The sequence below is a fragment of the Nylanderia fulva genome, unplaced genomic scaffold (genome assembly GCF_048542155.1).
Source record: "Nylanderia fulva isolate GAGA-0341 unplaced genomic scaffold, ASM4854215v1 Scaffold17, whole genome shotgun sequence".
Taxonomy (NCBI): Eukaryota; Metazoa; Arthropoda; class Insecta; order Hymenoptera; family Formicidae; genus Nylanderia; species Nylanderia fulva.
Genome location: NW_028189945.1, coordinates 4842559 through 4866567, shown reverse-complemented (window position 1 = coordinate 4866567; position 24009 = coordinate 4842559). Strand labels below are relative to the sequence as shown.

Here is a 24009-nt window from a genome sequence, read left to right as displayed (position 1 = left end):
ATGAGTTGCGGTTTATTCTAAGCAGGTTTGGAATCTACGGGGGCTCGCTCGAGGGCTCGATGCCAAGTTTTCCCTCGCTGCCGTTGTACCTGCATTCTTTTTCCCGTTGTCTTTCGTTGTTTGTTGACTTTCACTAAGCTGATGCAAGGTGGTGTCACGGATCGGATGCTAACGTTTCCTTCTGACCGCCTCGCTTGATCACTTGCAGAACCCTGCACGTTGTTGTTGCTGGCGTGCTTGCTAGTGGCTGCTGTCTAATTTAGCTTCTTTTCGGCCTAATCCAACGCGGCGAGGAGCCGCGGACACCTTCCGTGATGCAGTCTTCTATCTGCGTACAATTGCGAGATATTTTTGCGTTTAGGAATTTTCAGACCCTTATTTAAACATTAACAATAAATTAAACAAAAATAATCTCGATCTTGTATTTATAAAATAACGTACTTTTGTGATGAAATCAGGCCAACTAACGAGCAACGTTATACGGATGTTATTAAATCAAACATTTTATTATTAAATCCACATTGTGTAGAAACTACTGTTGCAACAAACGTTTCAACTGTGCGACAGTCTTCATTAATGTTGCAACCAATTATTTACAATAATCAATTTAATACGAACATGTACTTTAACACTATATTACAGTGTAAAGAAAAAACAAACTTATAAACTAACTTTTTCTTTACACTGTAATATATAGGTAGTGTAAGGAAAAAGTAGTTGTAATATATATAGTGTTGAAGTACAGTAGTTTGATGTAACAGTAGTTTCTACACCATGTGGATTTAATAATAAAATGTTTTAAATCTATACATTTTTCTTATTTATCTTTGATTTTTGTTTTTATTTATTTATTTATTTTAATTTCAGCTCATGAGACTCTTCTATGAGGATGGAAGACACTCACCGCCCGGTACTCGATTCAATCCCCCAGTAGCAGCATTCGAGCGAATCGTTTGGCTCTGCTGTTCCTTGAGCAGATTCTGCTCTCGCTTCTGCTGCCTCTTGTACAACCACAGGCGATACCGCTTCATCAGTCTTCGTTTACCCCGTCGCCAAAGGTGAGCGATGTATCTGTGAAAAAAGAGACGTCGAGTTGAGTTGTCACCTCGGTGTGACTAAAAAAAAAGAGGCAAAAAAAAAAAAAAAGAAACGAGCGTGCCGAGAAAAATATTTCGCGGAGTGAGGCGACGAGAGGCTCGCGCGAATAGCGTCCTCGGGATGCAACGACGACGAGTACCCACTTGACGATTTCGGCGTAACAAGTAGTAGGCTCCGAGGTATTCGTGGACGACGCGAGCGTCGAGGTCGAATGGTAGCGCGCGCGTTCCAGCCGCATCCTCTCCATCTCCCGTTTCTTCGTCTCCGAGAATTGCGTCGCGATTACGACCAAGCAGAGATTGATCATGAAGAACGAGCCGATCTGCAAATGCGGGCCCCCTGTCATTCACTGGCCCTCAAATTGCCTTTTGCATTTTTTTTTTATTATTATAATATATTATTGTCGCTGCCCTTTTTTGTAAACATTCGATTCAATCTTATTTTACTAGCAAATATACACACACATATACACATGACTATAATGATTGTTTGCATTGTGAAACTTTTATTTTGGATATCCATGTTATAAAAAGGTACACTAAAAAATGTATTAATTTGATTAAACCTTTCAATTAAATTACTCTTTTGTTAATTGAACATATATTAATATTGAAGTAAAATATACAAAATAGTATTTAGTCGAAAGGTTTGGTCAAGTTAACAATTTGTTTTCCAGTGTAGAAAATAAGAAAGAATGTGAGAAATAAGCAGCGCGTATATAGCTACTTCTGTCACGTTTTATTCATTATATTTTACATATTGCAAAGCGTCGGAATAGGAAATGGAGCACTTACGACTATCAGGAGAACGAAGTATATCCAGTCCCAGAAGGAGTGGGCGTCTTGCACGTAATACATTATGTCCGTCCATCCTTCCAGACTAATTACCTGCAAATCAACACGATTGCGCTACTCGGAATTACAAGGTGAAATAGTGATAAATTAATCAATAAATCAAGAGTATTTGTGTATCAAAAATATATATCGAAACGCGTCATTTGCGAAATTTCGTAAAAAATGAAAAAAGATATACATCAATAAAGCTTTCTACATTAATATCATCACATCAGAGATACGAAATTACTAACTAGCGCATCATTCACTCGCGATAACATCCTATGAAATGAAAAGCAATTTGTTCGCAATATTACTGATAGAATAATTTTCCTCTATCGCGAGACTAATGTGCGTGATCCGCACGTCTACCGATTTTCAAGCGCCGTAAAAGTACATTACTTAAATGGGAAAAATATTCCATTCCACACACGTGTACACAAGTAAATGTACACATGCATGTCCGTGAATAATTCGTATCTGAACGAATGTAGGACAAGTAACGAGAGCGCTCTCACAAGAAATATGGCGACCCAGGCGAGACCGATGTTATCGAATGAAATTGTTCCTTGGAATGGATTGTTGCCCTGGCCCTTGCACTCGGTGTAGTAGTAGTTCCAATTAACGCAGGTGTCATTGCTGATGAACGTGACGTTACTGTTAGCGGTATTGTTGCACACCACGTTTCCTGAATGCGAGAAACGCCGATCCGTTCGATTACGAGTTGGTTCATAACTTTTATCCGAAAATATGTGGCGCATATTTCGAATTTTAGAACTCGAAGAAAGCTCTGAATTTTTTCAAGCGTCTGTCATGTAAATTTTAAAAAACTCACTGCATGAAACATCTCTGGATTTTATAAAAGCGCAAAATTACATCAAACTCAATTTCAATCTTAAAATTATTAAATGTTAAATTAAATTAAAATTGGAAGACAAGCATGTGCTATATATCATATGACATTATTGTAGAAATTCGGAGCTCTGTGTAAGAGAAAGGATGTACTCACCCAATTTAAGCGGCGGCAGATTACTGCAGGAGTGCATCCCGCTGTCGTCGGGACGCGAGCAAATGTAATCCTGACCCTGATACTCGAAATACTTCTCCAGATCACTGGAAAATCAACGAAGCGACGATTAAATCGATCTACGCACACCAATCTTCTCATAGATCCTTACGTTTTAAGACTTGCGTGCATATGCCTTATTATGCACGGATGCACTCTTTCGCATGCTTCGCTTATGCGTACATTGTATATGTAGCTATGCAGCGTGTTTAATATAATATAATATATAGCATATATGTACAGGGTGAATCATTACAAACTGCCATTTAAAATAACTTCTTATTCACTAATTAGAAAAAAAATTTGCAAAGGAAAATGAAATGTATTTCGTCGAGAGCAGACAAATTTTTATACTTTACATTCTTAAAGATATGAAGGACTTTGCTGGCGATAAAAAATTAATTCAATGATATATTTTTTGAAATGATTAAAAAAAAAAACACATCCACACACACACACACACACACACACAGAGTATATTTTTAAAATTCAACCGAGTCATGAATAAGCAGTTATTTTAGATAGCAGTTTTTCGTGAATCATCCTACATACATATGATATTCATATATTCATGGTATATATAATATACAGAGGGTCGCGGAATTACCGGAGGAGCTCCCAGTGCGACTTCTTGCGTAAATGGATACTAGAACCGAAAATATGTAAATGCAATCGATCGGAGTTGCTTCGGAGCGTATATAGCTATAGACTCCGAAGGTTGTGTATGCATTCGAATGAAATCGAATAAAACGACCTACGCCGCGCGCACAAATTATTGTCGGCGTGACGCTGTTGTGGCATTGATTCGTCAAATCGATACAACATACTTAACGTGCATATTTCGCTTTGAGATCTCGCTGCGAATAGCACGCATTGTTCGGAAAATCGGGCGCGTTCCCTTGTCAGCTTTCTGTGTCACGCTTACATTTTCGACCCTGTTTATATCACTGGTCGAGACAGCTCGTTCGATGATTCTCGGACACCTCATATAGTATATATACGTACACGTATATAGATGCTGATGTACAACGTACGTGCGCAACGATTGAGAGAAAATATATTAATGCAGATGTGTGTAAACCGACACGAGTTTGCGTGCACGCGTGTATATTATATATCACGCCGAAAATATTCGGCAGTTGTGCGAAAAGAAACACACAATTAATGTTCCTCGTAAAGAACGTGATATCGAATTGTGTAATAAATAATTGAGAATTAAAAAAACACTGAAATATATTAAATATTAGAAGTTACAATAATGTCGAATTGCATGAGTGAAACCTTGTTCTTAGAGAAGTTCGATAGATATTGAACTTTGAATAAGATAGAATTGAATGTTTAATATGGCAAAGGATAAATTATTTGATATTATTATTATTATTATATTAAGAGTTATTAGATAATAGATATTAAAATTAAATATATACATACATAGGTATATATAAAATGAGAAATGGAAATTAAGATAGTGGTGATAAAATACTGTATATGTGAATAATCCTTGAAATATATTAGTACACAAAGAGTAAGGATAAATGACGTGATGTCTCAGTAATTAATAATTCCTATTTTTATGCTACACCCCTTGGAATTGGAAAGCACTATCTTTCTCCAAACTCCATTATTCCTTTATGACAATATCTTGGCACCATTTATTCTGAATTCTTAGATATCCACGTGATTGATAATCACGTCTTCGTATAATAAAAATGAAATAATTGATCTCACTCTATCCCGTGCTTTACATTGCCCTTTTTAACTTAAAAATAAAATATTATTCTTTATTAGTACATGGCCTTTTTAACAGCAGCTCCTCGTAAAATAATATCTTTTAAATATACGATCTGAAAATAAATATATAATTCATTGAGTGAACAGAAAAAAATACGCGATCGATAGGAATAGTCTATACTGTCTAAGATTGTGCGACACAATCCTATATGCTATTCAAACACACACACACATACACACACACACTATATATGCTTAATCAGCAGCGTACACATGATCGCCTCTATGATCGACTCCCCTTAATTTGCGTGTCGTACTTGTATAAGACGTGCGCTTCACTCGTTCGTGCTTGCTGTGCTGATCGTGCCGGTCGTTCTAGATTCTCTTGTATATAAGATGACCAGATGTCCTACTTTTAAACAATATGTCCCGTTTGACCGCTCAATCCCCATAATGTCTCGCCTCGTTCCAACTTTCGATAAACTTTCGTATTCATGCTTAGACTTTCTCTCGATGCCAAATTAATCTGATTTAGGACTAATCACGTGAAATAATATAATGGCGAAAAAAGGTTTCAAGTTTGTTCAGAAAATTAGATATATACAGGGTGTCCCAGAATTGGCGGAAAAGTTTTTAATGGTAGATTCCTGGTATCATTTGGAGACGATTTTTCCTCAGCGAAAATATCGAGACACCAATAATTTCCGAATTATAAGTAGTTGAGAATAAAAGCTTTTTGAAAACTAAGCCTTGTGGAAATCAAATATTAAGAGAACTACATTCTTCAGTTAATTTTAGGTAGAGTTTGCTTTAATCGAATTTTAATATAAAGCTTAGTTATAAAGATACATAATAACAAAAATTGGGGGAACATGATAAAAATGATGGCCTTCCTTAACATTTTCACTAAGGAAAACTCGTTTCCAAATAATACTAGGAATTTGACATTAAAAACTTTTCCACCAGTTCGGAGACACCCCGTGTAGACATAAAAATAATGCAATTTAATAATTTTATATTTCTATAGGATATGAATCTACAACAGTACTCAAAAATAATATTTTTTTCACAATAAGAAAAGAAAGTTTCTTATTAAAATCTCACAATCTGGTCACCTTGTCACCATGTGCGCGCATTTTGGCGACTTTGCTTTCCGCGATTAGCAATAGCACCTCGATGTTCTCACATACATCAGATAAAATATGACGAATATACAGAATATACAGTGTCTGACATAAGGTGTTACACCGAAAATATACAAGTAGATCTTTGTTATTTGGAGACAATTTTTCCTCAGCAAAAATATTGAGGCATCAATCATTTTCGAGTTATAAGCGATTGAAAATAAAGGGTATTTCGCAAACTAAGCCTTGTGGAAATAAAATATTAACAAAACCACATTCTTCAATTAATTTCAAGTAGACTTTACTTTAATAAAATTTTAATAGTTATAAAGATACATGATGGCAAAAATTGGGAACATGCAAAAAAATGATGGCTTTCCTCGACATTTTTGCAGAGAAAAAATTCTCTCCAAATAAGAGATCCACTTGTATATTTTCGGTGTGACACTTTATGTCAGACACCCTGTATAATATAAAAAAATCCTCGATTATGAAATAAATAAATTTATGTTTTTACTTTCTTGTCAAAAAATCTGAATGAAAATCTCCTACTGCTGCGATACTCATCGCGAAAATCGCCAGTATCCCTTTTGGGATGCATTTCCAGGAGAACAGGTGTATATTTGGCTTAGAGAAAAATGACTTTAAAAATGAATTGAAGTTGATAAATCTCTTCTAGGGCCATCGCTGTCCGCAATGGCTCCAGAGTTGCGCTACCAGGGTACAGGAATGGCAGTAAGTCCGTGCAGAAGTCGATAAACGTTCGAAAATAGCTGCTACGTATACCGGAATAGACCGCGCAAGCACCGCGTGTTTAATTAGCTCTCTCTCTCTGGGCTTAGAACTTTATGGAGCCTACTTCTCCCGCTACGCAAGTTTGGAATTAAAATGACTCGCGCGCGAGACAAGAATTGCAAGTATGCATTTATTAGGATCTTAAAGCGCGCGATCAAGCTCGCAGTTTTCCCTAAACTTTCATCCTCTCCGACATTTCTATGAACGAAAACGAAATGTTCTCTGCGATGCTTTAGAATTCGAACTCGTATCACGGTGTAATAATTAATTAATGTTAGTAATGTCATTATGATATACAGGATGTTTCTCAAGATGCAGCAGGATTTTTCGAGGGATGTGCAGTCGGCTTTTTCCTTAACAAGAAACGTCAATTATATCAAGCTTTTATTAACTGTAAAAGATTAAAAGTGATTTTAATCTTTCCATTCTCGAGTTTACAGTCATCTAAAAATCCGTAAAAGCTATTTAGTAATCCGGAACACCCTGTATAACAAAACGATACACTACGTGAAAGCGGTGCGATGTAGTGAAACCACAGAGACCACCGATATCGTACACACATACACACACACACACACACACACACACACACGCACACACATACACACAGAGTTGTTTAAACGATCGAGTTCACATATGCAGAAAGCATCGTTACTGACTAGACACGCTGAGGAAGGATAAAATAGAGAGAAAGAGAGAGAGAGAGAGAGAGAGAGAGAGAGAGAGAGTGAGATTGTGAGATACGAGCGACGAAAGATCACATCAGGAAAATATATGTCCAGAGCAAAGAGAGAGGAGAGAACATCGACTCGTGCATCTCGAAGTAACCGAAGAGTTTATCGGAGTAAGTAAATCTCGTGGAAAAACGTGAAAGTTTCGGGCCGTCAACACAAATTATATGGATTCACCATTCCTCCATCTCATCATCCTGTATCTCCGATCTTTCCGAATCGCACGATTTATGTACAGCTGGTATATATATATATATATACATATATATATATATATATATATATATATATGTCGAAGAGAGAACTTTAGTGCCAGACACTAAGTGTAAAGACTCATGAAGTAACTCGGACACTAAAATACTATTTCGAAGTTCAGGAGGATTGATTTCACTTCTCGCTCTCGGGATTCTTGAAACCATCATCTCCTCAATTTATAGAGTTATATTCAAAACAGTATTTTATTCGTCAACGATTCGAGTCGACATGCTCTATGTGAGTACACACTACGGTACAGTTTCGCACACTGGTACAGTGGTTTAAGAGAGAAGAGAAAGATAGACAGAGAGAGAGAAAGAGAGAGAGAGCGAGAAAGAGTGGGCGAGTGGGAAGAGAAGAAGAAGAAGAAGAAGAAGAAGAGTGAGAGAAAGATAGAGAGATAATATATACATATGCACATCACGTATGGTTGCATGTATATACACATATGTACATATGGATGCCACGTGTATGTATATTCTGTGATTCATAGAGGTATATGTATTATTGAGATAGAGAAAGAGAGAGAGATATATATATGTATGTACAGCACATTGTTCTCTACTAGAGCTTACTAAATGCGTGATCGAACCGAGTACTCGTCCGAGAGTAACCTGCAACAGCGAAACAACAGCCTGTCACTGCCTCCCTGGGGTCATGTACTTACATGTCTAGTTTTCTTTTTTTATAGTCACGAGGAGAAGGAGAGAGAAAAAGAGAGAGAGGGAGAGAAAAAGAGAATAAAGGGAAGAGAGTGAGATAGAACATTTTTAGATCGCCTAACACGATGTTCCTGTAAAAGCAAAAGTTCAGGAAGTAGAATGTACAGATCCATTCACGAAGGGCTTTTCACGAACTTTTCCTCCGGTCCCTTTCGCCATCGATATAATATATTCCTTATCTAAAACACGCCGATAACAGTTCCCAAATCGATACTTGAAGGTTTGACAGAAAGATTGCTGTAAAACTGTCATGTTGGTAAAATTCAAGTAATTTGCGCTCTTTTTTCAAAGCAGAAGAAACCTTGGCCTCTTTTACGTTCCACGATCTATTTTTGTATCAAATTTTCACTTTACACTAAATTATCTCTTTTTCTATGTTTAAATAGAGATGTCGCATACATCGAATCACTAAAAACGTTAGAAATATTTTCGCAAAAATAGAGAAAACATTTTTTAAATATAAGAAAAAAAAGGTATATAAATATCATTTACATATTATATGATAATCCGTGATAATCCGCGATAATCCATATATCCGTGATAAATTTTCCGCTATTTACGTCATATAACGTATGTAGCGTAATATAATGTACGTAATATTACGTTATGTAACGTAATATTGCATACATAAATTATTTAATTATCCATTTTCGCGATCAACCACTTGTTATTTGCGGATAGTTTCGTGATAAGCCGAACAGAGTGAACGCGAGTTATGAAAGTTTGCACTTGTATTCTGAATAGATATCGATGTCTGATAAAAGCAAGATCCAGGGCAAAATAGTAACTTGCGAAAGACAAAGAGCGAAGAGCGAAAAAAAAGCGGAGCGTTAAATTTACAGCGAGAAAAACTCGGCAAGCGATGCTTTGCGACAATTCGAGCTACTTCGTCATGCAATCTGGTATATATTAGATAGATTGGTTGGGTTTTCTCGTGCGAGCGAATCGCCCGATATATCAAGTCGTTTACTCGATGCCGAATCACAAACAACATCTGTGATCGGCGCTCGCGAATCTTTGACTACAATAAATCTCACCCTCGCAAGTTTCACAATTAAAACCCTGAGAAAATACGCACAATGACGATTGTTTGAAGCGATAAAAATAAATTGCAAGCATGTCAAAAAAATCAAAACACTGTATCTAAGCAAAAATCTATCTGATAAAAAACTGTAGACTAGGTAATAGAACTTTTGTGCAATAGCGTATCTTGAATACAATAAACATTAATATCCATAATTTATAGCGTAAATAAAATTTACAAAAACTATCACTCTTAACGTTTATGTATTCGAAATATGTTATTGCAAAAGATCCCAAAATAGAGACATCGCAAACATTGCAAAAGTGTGTTTCAAATGTACGACAAACGCCTCGATTCACTTTTTCTTTTTTTACGTTTTTTACGTTTTCAGATATAAAAATTGTCACGATCGAGTATTGTTTCGTGCCGAACGCAAAATTTTACCGTCCACTGTACGGTATTGCAAAAAGTACTTTTTTTAAATAATAATGACAATTGTCGAATATGATGTCATTTAATTTTTGCATATTTATTCGCCGAAAAAATACGTGCTCGGCATTTGGACAAAAAGACACCAATGTGATGCCGCCCTTGAAAAACTGCACAGCGATCGAAAGATAGACAGCGAAAAAAAAAATCAACGAGATGCGATGCAGTGTGAGGCGTAACGTGAAAAATCGAAGTCGAACATTCATAAAAAAAAAAAATAATAATAATCGATTGGCTCGAATATCGAACGAATCGTCTTAAGATTCTCGCCGACTTACTCGGGGTACTTGACGTTGGGTAGAGCCTTGAGGAAGCAACGTTGGCGTAATATACCCTCCCACAGTTGCACGCCGACGATGCCGAATATGAAGAAGACGAAGAAGCACAGTAACAGAACGTTGCCTAACATAGGAAGAGTGTCGAGTAGCAGCATCACCAATATCCGCATACCTGTTGAGGATTTCGTAGAAATAACATTTCATAAATGATTGATAAATATATAAGTGTATGTAGTTGATGATCGATATTTATAAAATTCCTTGCATCGAGAGAGAATACTGCTTCCAGAATTCTTCTTCGGGTTCACTGAAATAGCTTTACATTACTTTATTCTTTAATTCTACGCAGAGAGAATTTTCTCTTAAAATTTTTATTATAATAAAAATATTGATATCTAACTACAATAAGATATAAAATATGTTCGATTAATTTTACGGTGTGCATATATTAATATTTTTATTGTGATAAATATTGATCAGAAAAACTCGTGAAATTCTTCCAATATTGTCTTACAATTATCATGATTTTCAGGGTAAATTTTAAAAGAAAAATCTCTCGATAAATGATTAAAAATGATTGGTTTGTGGCAATTCGAAAATACATATCATATGATACAATAATTTAAACAATTGTAATATTAATGACAGATATAATATATGAATTTCCACTCTGATTATTCTAAAAGAAACTCTAATAAAACCATAATTCATAACTATTTTCCAATATTTTAATGTTAAATATTACAATTGCGAATTCAAATTTTGTAAATCACATTAAGATTGAATCATTCATTTTGCTTTAGAAATCTGATGTTCACACAAGCGTCCTCTCAATAATTTGTAATTTGCAAGTCATGATGAAATTAAGATAAGATTAGACCGAGATACAATATAGAATACAAATATCGATCCTAAAATCTGTTATTAAAATGAATATTACAAATTCTCGAAGAATATAGCATATTGTATATATTTCACGCTTATGCGATTCAATCTTGAAATATAAGATAATATATAGTTCACATCTTACTCCAACTTCACTTGCTCTTGATCGATATCGTACTCCTTTGCCTTTGCTTCGTTTCAATTTCACGATGAATTCAACCGTGAGTGCACTAGGATCTACAAGCGGCAGTTATGCGCTCATCAATGCACCGTGAAATCGACGACGAGAGCAAATCGGAGTAAACTGTCAATCGTCGAGATTTTTGACATATCGCGAAAATCATGTACTTACTTGGTATACGATTGATCGCTCGTAATGGCCTTAAAACCCTTATCGTTCGTATGGCTGACAGATTCATATTTTCCACATTTAGGCAGTATTCCAAAGCGCTACAAGCAAGTCCAAACAGAACTCCTTTTTAGTGTTTGCTGTCCACACTTTTTCAATTATTTGACATTTTTTATGATTTGCACAACAATCTTGTTTTAATTTCATAATATATCACATTTCACGTGATACGCTTCATGCAAAATATATTTAGTATACTTTGGAATTTAATAAAGTAAAAAGTTACAAAATTACAAATATATTTTATATAATTATTTAAACGAAAAATACATATCTATAAAATTATATTACAAATAAAAAATACAATCTTAGTTAATTAATTATGATTATAAAAAATGTAAATTATTTTTAAAAAGTTGTCGATCTGTAAGTCATTACAATGTATCTCCTCATTGTCACTCAATACCTCTCTCACATAGATTCGACAATACATATATTTCAAAAAATGACAAGAAAAATTTTAATAAAAAATTATAACAAAGCGTAGAAAAACAAACGGAAACAAGTACTCACCCAGCGAGCACTATAAAGAAATCTAATCTATTCCAGGAATCCGCGAGATAAGTTCCTCTACCGTAAATCCCCATCGCCACCATCTTTATAGTCATCTCCAGGGAGAAGAAGGCAAAAATGATATCATCGAACATCTGGAAGAAGTAAGCAGGAAAACGCGGCTTGATTAGAACGGAGAGTAACGATCGACGTAATTCGCCGTGATTGATTACGGGCATTCAACTGGAGGATTCGATTAACGGCCAAGCCGTATCAGTAATTTTCTCATCTCTTTCCCATCCCCCATCCTTCGCCCCCTCCTTCACTTCCTCCGCCTAGACTAATTGCGAGCCGGCCGGAAACCGTGTCGAGATGCGCGATCGATTAATTTGCTTATTGGCGCGCTGTGTAATCGCTGCTGTTATGCAGAGTCTTCCAAGTTGGCTTCATTGAATTGTTAAATTTCCCGATTCTGGGTATCGGCACTTTCAGGCTCCGGCTTGCAAATGCGTTCTTATACGGAAATGGCTCCCATTCAAATAAGCTCGATACACTCTACTTTCTCAAATCCGCGATAACGCGGATTATATCCGTTTCTTCCATCAGCCCCCAAAACTGCTATGTTTTGCGGGAGAGACATACGTACCTGCAATATTTTACATCGATTCGTTTCACACTGGTCGTCCACGCACGGCTGGTACATCCCTAGAGTGATGCAGTTTAGAAGAATCACCATCATGCTAACCCTCTCGAACCACGTGAGTTTTTGTTAAGGAAAAGATCAATCTCTCTTTCGAAATATTTTTCACATCCTCTTATCAAATCAAGGATAATAGATCGCAGGTACATGTGAACAGAGTGCCAAGCAAATATAAAAAAAAACCTTTACATGTATCAAACCTTACATGGGATCAAATCATAATATTTTATTCATGCTCACCCTCTCGAACCATGTGAGTTTCTATTAAGGAAAAGATAAATCTCTCTTTCTAAATATTCTTCACATCCTCTTCTAAAATCAAGGATAATAGATCGCAAGAACATATGAACATTTGTGTCGAACAAATATAAAAAAAGATCTTGACATGTATGCGATCAAATCATATTTTATGCATTCTCACCCTTTCAAACCACGTGAGTTTTTGTTAAGGAAAAGATAAATCTCTCTTTCTAAATATTTGTCACATCCTCTTCTGAAATCAAGGATAACAGATCGCAAGTACGTGTGAACATTTGTGCCAAGCAAATATAAAAAAGATCTTTACATATAAAAATGTTGCATGGAAAATAAATATGAGATACAAATTAATTGCTCGAATTATCTACTAGATATTAAAATCACCAGTAAAATAATTTTAATAAAAGCGGAATGAGAATCGTATTTTAATAAATATCAAAGTGAAACAAATCTTTATATATCTGCGAAATAAACATAAGTACGTCTTGTTTGTTAGATAAAATTGTTAATAATGATTGGCAGAGCATATAATTGCACTTGTAATTTCTTTTGATCGATAAAAATCAACTCTGTTTAATAGAATAAACACATCGATTATCGTTGCCAAGTGACCGTCACCTAAACAGTGTCTTCTTCACACGCCATTTAACAAATGGACAAGAGTTGCGTGATTATATCTAATCGTGTTTTCTAATCTCTACGCGAATAGAGAAATAACATCGCGGACATGAGTGCACATGAATAAAATATTACGATTTGATCATTATTATATCTGCGATTTGTACAAGAACGATTTTTCTTCAATGTGTTTTATGACACATAAATGCTAAATATATTGTAATACAGTACAGGGTCAAATCGGAATCGATAATTGGGATATGTGTGCAACTGGCACAATGTAATGAGAGTTTCCAATCATAAAATTACTAATTATTCATTTTCAGCAGTTACAGCTTTTAATGAAATTGTAATATATTTTGGTATTAAATATAATTATTAATTATATGTTAATATTATTGTCAACTCTAAGTATTTTAAATAAAAAAAAATATATATATATATATATATTCGAGAAAATTTATGTTATATAAATATAAATTTTATATGCATACACACATATATATTTTTTATCACTTTTAATCCTCATATTCTTAATAATCTTTTGATCAAGCTTTTTATAAATGCTTGTACTTTTTATTATTAAAAAATAATTATCGAATACTTTTACAGGAAGTAGTATGCTTTATATATATATATGTGCGTGTCTTATTATAGTATAAAATACTTTTATACTATAATAAGATAAGAGCTTTTAATATAATAAGCTATTCTTCCAAAACGGAAATAAATCAAATGCATGACGTGCGAGAATAAGAAACGTGAGATCGATCGACTTGGAGAATCGCGATTCGCGCTCCACCCTTAATTTACAGGACGGCGCTACGATGATGTCGCGATATCCATCAGCATCGCGTGCAAACGACTATTCATACGTCGACTAGCAGGCTACTGACATCGAGTTTATACACGCGAGGCCGACGCCCTTTTCGAAAGGTTAAAAGTATACAGTGTTTGCTGTTATCTAAATGAAATTATATAGATGATCATCTGGATGCAACTTTGGCGTCATCTTATCTTTATATGTATAGACACAAATATGTATTATCTATATCTGCATCTTAGATGAAAAAAGTATTATCTTTATTAAATTATCTAGAATAATGTTCAAATAATTTTGATTTAGAATCATAGCACATAAAAATACTTAAATAGTAGAACTTAAGCAGTAAGCGACAAAAATTTATAAATAAAAATATGAATACATATATTTTTACATTCCTTTTATAATTTACGTTTTTTTTAAATAACTGCGTTTACATAAGCAGTCTTAAAAATTATTATCTAGAAAATTATCATCTTCATCTTACCTAAGATGAAGTTACATATTTTTATCAATCATCTTTATCTAGCTAATTTGAAAATCATCTAAGCACAACATTGAAAGTATATAAGGCGCGTTATATCAAAACAGAAATTGCTGCAATCTACTTGTTGCGTCCATTTAATTATATAGGCCTCGAAGGTGATCCGCGTTCGAATCAATCATCGGTACACGTTTGAAAAAATAATGTAAAAAAAGAATAAAATGGTGAAAATATAAGTGACATACTGACATCTGAACTTGAAAGACCATCTTCATATATAGCCTTCCCTGCTTTTTACAGTATCCGGGCGATAAATGGCTCGACCGTGTGCGCCAGGAAATTGGTAGACTAAAAATAAATCGATCGTGGTTTATCACGCGAATGTACGAACATTTCGTACATCTCGATATTGGCTGAACGGTTCTTCGGGATATATTCCCGGCAGAAATCGAGAAGTAATCAGACTAATGAAAGCGACAAAATCGACACACCCCAATTCGTTTGATGCCTACGGATCAATCTCTGCCATTAGGCTCCTTAAAACATTTCCATTTAATCTGAGCAGAAGTTTCATGACGGGTGTTCGTCAGCAATGATACTTAAGTATCACGTAAAATCGAAAGACTCTCGGCAAATTAGACTTTAACGGCGCAGATTCTCATCTAGCTAACTTAAAATGAGTTTTCAAATGAGTTCTAAAATGAGTTCTAAAAATTTAATTTAAATTTAAATCATAATAATCCCGTTTCCGCACTTTTATATACGTCCAACAACTATAAGGAAGATAACATTATACGATACTATCAGAATGCATAGACAACGCAAATATCTAAAAGAGCTTTTCAAAACGTCTAAGATCTGTGTTAGTGATAAGTCAAAAGATAAGTCTTTATTTTTCAAACGTCTATTACAGACGTCTTTATAACTTTTACTGTTATTGCGGATCAAAGCGATTTCGAAGGCGATCGCTTTTGAATTCCAATTAAACACGGAATTGTACAATCTACGCAGCTCACCCATGTCGGAGGCATGATAGATCGCTGCGCGATTCGTAAATCGAAATCGTATCATAATAACAATCTATCACGCCGACACAATTTCGTATGCCAGCGTCGAGATATCGAGGGAGCAAAGTCTGCGAGCAGCCTCTTAGCTTCCTCGTGCCTTTATATACAAACGGCAGCGAGCACCTGTAACGTCTCATCGCCGCGAGAAAACGGATGGGAAGGAAGCGGGATGCTCGCATTAAAAACCAGCACATCGACGGTTTTGACAGGCGGATCTCGAGAAACCGTCTGCGTTATCTGCTACCCACAAACGTGCTCGGAGTGTGCTCGATCAATAAACGACCTCTACTGAGCTCTTTCCAGTGTGCAACCCTCGCATCTTGGCAAACGTCACTCGCACGCTAATGCAAAGGAAGTCGATTGATATAATAAACATTCGTGCATTCTTCGAGAAGACGCTCACTCTCCTTTTATCGAAATCGAGTCTAACAATTGCAAGTTGAAACGAGATGGTTCCGTCTTGGAGATATTTGGAATAAGAAAGAGAACCTTGTCTTAAATTAGAACAAGTTTCCAAGCATACATTCAACACGGCAAAGAAAAAAAGGAAGAAATCTTTTTTATTATTCAGTGTCTCTGTAAGCAGGGTTGGCCAGATACTTCGAAACAAAATATTTAAATACAAGATACAAGATACTGTTTCACGTATATATATTTAAATACTATTGAAATACTTTGGTTTTGAAATACTAATTGTATTTAAATACATTTATAAATACTATTAAATGCAATTCTTTTTTTAATTTTCTGATTATATACTATATACTTAATATTAAAGTAATTACAAAAAGATTATCTACTAATATTTAAAAAATAAATTTTTTTTAATAATAGTAATAGTAGATGATTTTATTGTAATTACTTTAATATTAAGTATGATGTGTATAATCTGACGGTAGAATTATATGAAAATAATATCAAAAGTAAGTTAATTTCAACACTTTGAAAGATAAGTTTATTTGAACTTTAAACTTTATAAAATAATAATAATTAAAATAAACACATAATAGCATATATTATATTATATATGTATAATAATACATAGCATATATATATATATATATATATATATATGTAATTATTAAATACATTTAAATACAAGATACATTTAAATTAAATAATTAATTGAAAAATTTGAAATACTTGATTATTTGGTAAATACTGTATTTAAATAAGATCAGATACTTTAAGATACATAGCTTCCCAACCCTATCTGTAATTATCAGCTGTTTCAAATAAATCATATAGAATGTGACATAATTATTATTATAATTGGCAGACAAATTACGATTAACCTTCGTGTAATCAGTTGGCTATTCAATTGGGCGTGATAAATATAGTTTCGTAAATACTTCATTGCTAATTACGTTTTATGTGTATATTAATGTGACATATACATATAATACCGTAATATATTATATCCCGACGAGCACTCGGTGACCTTGTGACGTACACTCAACGAGCTAAAATCGTGTAATTAATGCGGGCGTAATATATCTGCGTAATTATTATATAAAGTTGTATAATTGACAAAGACAAAGGATAATATCTGCGCACATCGAAATAATTGTTTTCTTTTTTATTCCTGCACGTAATAAATGCTCCAGTTCACGTACGATGCATTCCGCATCGGTGTGCACGGATGATACATCGGACAGGTGTATCCGTTCAAGTGGAAAACGGCTGAATGTACGTGAGGCTTTACGCGCTGAACCTAATGGATCGTGTTGTTGTTGTTGTTGTTAACTTTTATCCCCTTACATAGCACGCACCGCCCAAGCCATTCCTGGAAGGTTAATCATTCTACAATTGCTACACACGAAGGAAGAACTAACGACCGGAACATCCAGATATTAAACGGTACTGAGACATTTTTCATTCACATGTTGCAATATATATACTATATACAATAATCTTGTCGTTGAAAAGTCATTAGTTGTCCCATTTATCCAATAGTTTGATTTCTTTTCTTCGTTTCCTTTCAATCTTATTTTTCAGACATTTCTTTTTGTATATGAAACAAATTTCCTCTATAATTTACCCACCTACATTTTTTAAATATATATATTTATTATTAATTTTTAAAATCTGAAGGTGGGTAAATCAGAGGATAAGAGTTAATCTTCATTATACGCGTTATATTCGTCACATACGTAAGAGAATATGTGTGGGACGTTTCACACCTTTGTAAACTCATATGCTATAAACCTTTCAGTAACATTCAAGCCTTTAATCCTAATATATGATCTTCTTGATTCATAATACTAATTTCCTATAAAATATTAAATATCAGAGCATTACTGAAATAACGCAATACAAGAAGGTAATTATTATTTTTAACATTAATAGATATCACAATGCTCTTTTATTATTATCCATTAACTCGATAGCTTTTCACTTGCAGAAAATGGTGTAATAAAAAGATAATGCCTATATACCCTATGTTAAAAGGAAAACATCATGCACTTTGTTATAAAAATAAAATGCCGAGAACAATCTTTTTTATAATTACTTGAATATTAAGTATATATAGTATATAATCAGAAAAATTAAATAATAATTGTATTTAAAAGCATTTATAAATGTAGCTAAATACAATTAGTATTTAAGTATATTTCAAAACCAAAGTATTTCAATGGTATTTAAATATATGTCAAACAGTATCTTTTATCTTGTATTTAAATATTTTGTTTCAAAGTATCTGTTCAAGCCTGGTACCATCGATATATTTAATTCGCCGAAACAGAAATTCCGATGCCGTAACATATACTGGAACCAATATCTCGCCATTAAAGCGACCGTCCTCTTTCACGTTCTTTAACACGTATGGTTGAAAAGGCATCCGGTGGTACTTGCGAGCACGCAATCGGTGCTCAGTCAACAGGATGTCTGATATGAAGGAACGAGGAAAAGCCACGGCGGAGTGTCAGAAATGTCGACCGAATTCCTTTTCAAATTCCGTCACACGATCGATTCAGCGAAGTCGACGCTGCCCCGAGAAGAGACCTAAATCATCATGCAAAAATCCCTCCACGTCAAGGTAGGACGTATTTTATTATTTCCTCACCCTCTTATCCCAAGCCACCTCGACGGCTGTCATCAAAAAAGAAGAAGAAGAAGAAGAAGAAGAAGAAGAAGATCGCCGCAATTTGTCGCGATCGATTTATGAAGGACAAAACTAGACGGTAGAAAATATACAATTTGTCAGGTTTTCCTTTCACCTTGCGTGCGTATTACGGTCGGGCAGAAATCATAATGAGACTTTCAGACAAAGCATCGCGTCGCCGTCTCGTCCGCGGAAAATCGAACAGAAAAACACCGAACGTGATAAATATTGATCCTGTCATAATTAATGACTCGACTGATTTTTGCGGCTCGCTCGTTAATCTTATACGACAAAAAATTTACACGCAAAACTTATTAGATGAAAACAACGTATTCCTCGAAGCTAACTTTAATTAATTTTGAAATCATTAATTTAAAGTGAGAGAAAGAGGACGGAGAAAAATTAATAAGTATTTTTCACATAAATATAAAATTTCTCAAACCACATTGAATTTCTTTTTCAAGAAGGGAAAAAGCTTATATATGAATAAGACCATGCTTTTATTTCTCTTAAGATTTAAATGACTCAAAATGTTTCGAAAAAAAGAAAATACCTACATAAATTCTCTCGAATATATAGGATCGCATTTCATCGCGTCGAGTTCGACCGTGACGGAACTATTTTCACGCTCGGATATTCCAAGAAGAACCCAGAAGCGAAACAGGCATCTCTCATTTCCGGAATGAGTAATTAAATCGTTACGAGAATAACGTGACAGTTATTCTAGCGAAGGGACAAATGCCTTTTATCTCGCGGATCCACGTGCGCGAGCTGCTAAAAATAAATCCCGAGCTCTCGTTTTAACGCGCGCATATCGCGCGGAGATAAGTGACGACGGCGCGGCACGGCGGCGGAAAATAATCAATTCGATTACTCCGCTAGAGAGCCGCGGGCACAATATGTAGGTGTGTATGTGTTACAAGACCCCGGAGCCCTAGATAACCGTTTATCGTACGGTACAATCTGCTCGCGTTGCAACCCCACCGTGTTAAGTACCGTTCACATAAGAATTAATGCTGTTGCAGTGCGGCGCAGTGTTGTGCCGCAGAATATCTTGGCTCGGTGCAGCAATGTGCAACCGTTTACATAAATCTAGCACGTATTAATGCTGTTGTATCGCGGTACGGAAGCACGCCGAGCTCTATAAATTCCAGGAATGCAACCGCATTGGGGAAACTAACTGTTCGAATAATTTGCCAATTTTGCGAATGAGGAAGAAAAATCTTCGCGCAAAGAGTGCAAAACAATGATTCTTCGATATTTGTGCAGCTACGGTTTAAAAAAGAAGAAATTTTTTTGGAAAACAAAAAACAGAACCATTAAAAAGAGATGCCTCGCGCATATAAAATTATATATTAATCACCATGTGACGCGTTTATTAAATTTGCATGTATTATTTCGCGCGAGCGTATTATATTATATTTTAGATTCAATATATAAAAGACGCAAATTCAAACCCCAGAGTTCATTAATTTCTTCTTTTGAGCCTCGATAGAAATTTCGACCGCGAGCAGAGAAACGCGTTATTTTGGATTAATTAAAAATTCAACGAAATCAATTTCGACAAACGTTAACTTCATCAACGAGAAATTAGTAATAAAGAACTTTCGAAAACGAGTTAATTTTTTTCCGTTAATTTATTTTTCTTATTAACGCGCGATAAACGCGCGCCAGATCAATTGCACGATATCACCAACCGAACTGCGTGTGAACGATACTTTAAGCGATCGATTTTTACATGTGCACGTTACGTGTCGATCGGTCGGTGATGGCCCGTCAACCTGTTTCTCATCGATGCGCTCATTTACGCGGTGCTTAATAGACAATCAAGCGGCCGAGGCAACCAAGCAAATTGTTTCGATCGACTGCCGCTTCCGGCGTCGTTCGAGGTCGCGGATGATTGCCTCATTTGCCTCGCTTTAGTGTCACTTAATTATTTTTCCCCGGTCCTATGTATGTACAATCGCCCTGACCCCCGTGTTCGTATTCGATCGATGAGTCATCGAATTGCCGAGATAATTCGACCGAAAGATCGAAAGAGAGAGAGAGAGAGAGAGATCTTTCCTCTTGAGATTGCAAATCTGATTGCAGCTACAAAATCCGTAATTACTGCGAATCACATAAACATCTATATAAAATGTTACTGCGAGCGAAAGTACGCGATAAACGTTATCCCCTTTTACGTCACATTTTCTTTTCTTTTTGTAGGAAAAAAAAATTCTTTCGCGATTGAAAAAGAGTTCTCTTTATCGAGTATTTTAATATTAATATATATATATATATATATATATTCTATATATTAAGACTCCAAGTTATATTTAATCGACATAGATTTGCAAGCCGACATGAATGAATGAAGTAACGTAACGCCTACATGACAATGTTCTAATTATATATACACACGACGACGCAGTAAAATTCACATAAATATGGCATTCGTCGAATACTTGGCGAATGATTCCATCGTCTGGTCGTGTCGTGCAAATGAAACGAAAATAAAAGTGACATGCTAGCGCAGTAAAAACAATCCTTTGCGAAAATCAGTGGTTCGAGTGCAATTATGGTCAACCGGCGCAGTAGTATAATGCAATCATGTGTCGGACTAAGTAGTTATCAGTGTTGTGCTTAGATGATTTTAAAACTAGCTAGATAAAGATGAGATAAAAATATGTAAATTTATTTTAAGTAAGATAAAGATGATTTTGATTTAAATATATCTAGATAAAAGATAAAATTATATGACGATTCATCTAGATATATATAATTTTCTATAATAATTTTTAAGACTGCTTATGTAAACGCAGTTATTTAAAAAAATGTAAATAATAAAAGGGATATAAAAATATATGTATTCATATTTTTATTTATAAATTTTTATCGTTTACTACTTAAATTCTACTATTTAAGTATTTTTATGTGCTATGATTCTAAATCAAAATTATCTGAAAATTATTCTAGATAATTTAATAAAAATAATACTTTTTTTCATCTAAGATGCAGATATAGATAATACATATTTTTATTATCTATAGAAAGATAAGATGACGCCAGAGATCTAGATGATCATCTATATAATTTTATTTAGATAACAGCAAACACTGTCAGTTAAAGATGCTCAAACGAGCAGGGAAACGCGGACGTTCTTGCTTCGTAATATTTGAGATATTTTACTTCCCAAAAATTTCAAGGTATAAAGAAATCTATAAAGATCTTTCAGAGTAGAGTGTTAAAATAAGAATTTTTTTTAAGAAGAAAATAATTCGAGATGCTACAGTTTTCTCGAAACCAAAATATCACTCGATTCATTCTGCTTTCGCTCTGTATTATTCTCTGTATTCTTTCGTATAAACGTGTACACAGTTGAAAAATTTAACAGATATCACACATCCCAAATGGTCCCACAGAAAATTTTGTGTTAATTTAACATAATATGGATATGTTAAATAACGACACAAATACTCTGTTAATATTTTAACACAAAATAAGTGCAAAACTTTCAGTAATTTGAAATAAATTTTGCGTGAAATTAATATAGAGCTTTTAATGTTAAAATTAACTTAAAAAATGTTAATTTTACATTTTATCATTCCCAGTTATATTATAAAATAAAAAAATCGACACTTTTTCGATAAATTTTAACAAATTAATAAAACAGAACATATTTATAGTGTAAACTTAAAAATAGATACACATGTGTTTTTTTCACATCTTTTTTCAGTTGTTTTAATAATTGAACATTTAAGTTCAATTAACAGCAATATGTTAAATTAACACACAAATGTATTAAATATTTAACACGAAAATTTTAACGGGAACCGTTTTTAACAAAAAAAACAAATTTTCTTTCTGCGTATCATTCTTTTCTCTAACTCTTTTATACACTAAACTAATTAACTTTGCAACCTAAAGCAAAGCATCATGTAGACATAAGTAAATAAGCATTAGAGCATTATATGAGTTAATTAAACATACGAAAGAATTGTAATCAGATTAAACAGTAAACAATGGCTCGGTAATTTCGTAGCACTTAAGATAATAAAGTAAACTATCAAACTGGAATGTAGAAAGTGATGGTTTGTCTTCGTAATAGCAATCATTTCACGCAACCTGTGCCATGTAATCTTGTAATATTTAGCAGAATATGAATTTTTACGGTTTAATTAGTCCACTAAATTAAGAGAAATATGACAATTATTTATCGATTAATATAATAAGATATATTTCAAATATATCTTGTACTGCTGTTTACCCCGAAACTTATAAACCAAGCAGGATAATGTTCTGAACTATGGATTATAGTAGAGTAGGTCAATTATTATTCATACGTATTAAAAAAAAAACTAGCTATATATATATACAGAGTGTCCCATACCTACCGTATCACACGTTAATGGGAGATTCCTAAGACGATTTGGAGACGATTTTTCTTTAGCGAGAATGTCGAGAAAGGTCATCATTTTTTTAATGTTCCCAATTTTAGAAATCATGTATCTTTATAACTAAGCCTTAAATTAAAAGTCTATTGAAGTAAACTTCACCTGAAATTGACTAAAAAATGTCGTTTTATTAATAATTTATTTTTACAAGGCTTAATTTACAAAGAAGCTTTTATTTTCAATCGTTTATAACTCGAAAATTATTGGTGCCTGGAGGAAAAATCGTCTCCAAATCGCTTGAGGAATCTATTAACGTGTGATACGATAAGTCTAGGACACCCTGTATAAATATAATTTTTCGAACTTAATTAAAATTGAATCGAGAATAATCGTATAAAGACTTTACATATTAGATCTAGAAAAAAAAAGAAAAAGAGAGGAGCTCGACTTTATAAAAGTTGTAACAATTTCAGAACAAGTAGTTCAAGGAAAAGTGTAATCTGACGTTTCCTGGTCCGCCCTTGGTTCCGCTAGGATTAAACATCGATAGGTCAAGGGCGCATACGCACACGAATATACACACATTCGATACTCGTTTTGTGAAATGTATCTCAAAACTTGGTAAATTAAAACCACCCAGCATCT

General features: G+C 34.3%; 1 protein-coding gene across 1 annotated transcript in view; it reads right to left on the bottom strand.

Annotated features, from left to right (window-relative positions):
- Positions 1-262: 262 nt before the first annotated feature.
- The window catches only part of Ca-alpha1T (Ca[2+]-channel protein alpha[[1]] subunit T), a 28026-nt gene continuing 4279 nt past the window's right edge, over positions 263-24009 (bottom strand). Inside the window, exons 2-12 of the mRNA XM_085481258.1 lie at positions 12579-12691; positions 11954-12087; positions 11384-11481; positions 10147-10318; positions 8209-8247; positions 2941-3044; positions 2450-2619; positions 1893-1985; positions 1242-1420; positions 905-1071; positions 263-328 (exon numbers count right to left, since the gene is read on the bottom strand). Coding sequence (XP_085337384.1) covers positions 276-328; positions 905-1071; positions 1242-1420; positions 1893-1985; positions 2450-2619; positions 2941-3044; positions 8209-8247; positions 10147-10318; positions 11384-11481; positions 11954-12087; positions 12579-12691 — 1322 coding nt within the window. The 3' untranslated portion in view covers positions 263-275. The remainder of the gene's footprint in view (positions 329-904; positions 1072-1241; positions 1421-1892; positions 1986-2449; positions 2620-2940; positions 3045-8208; positions 8248-10146; positions 10319-11383; positions 11482-11953; positions 12088-12578; positions 12692-24009) is intronic.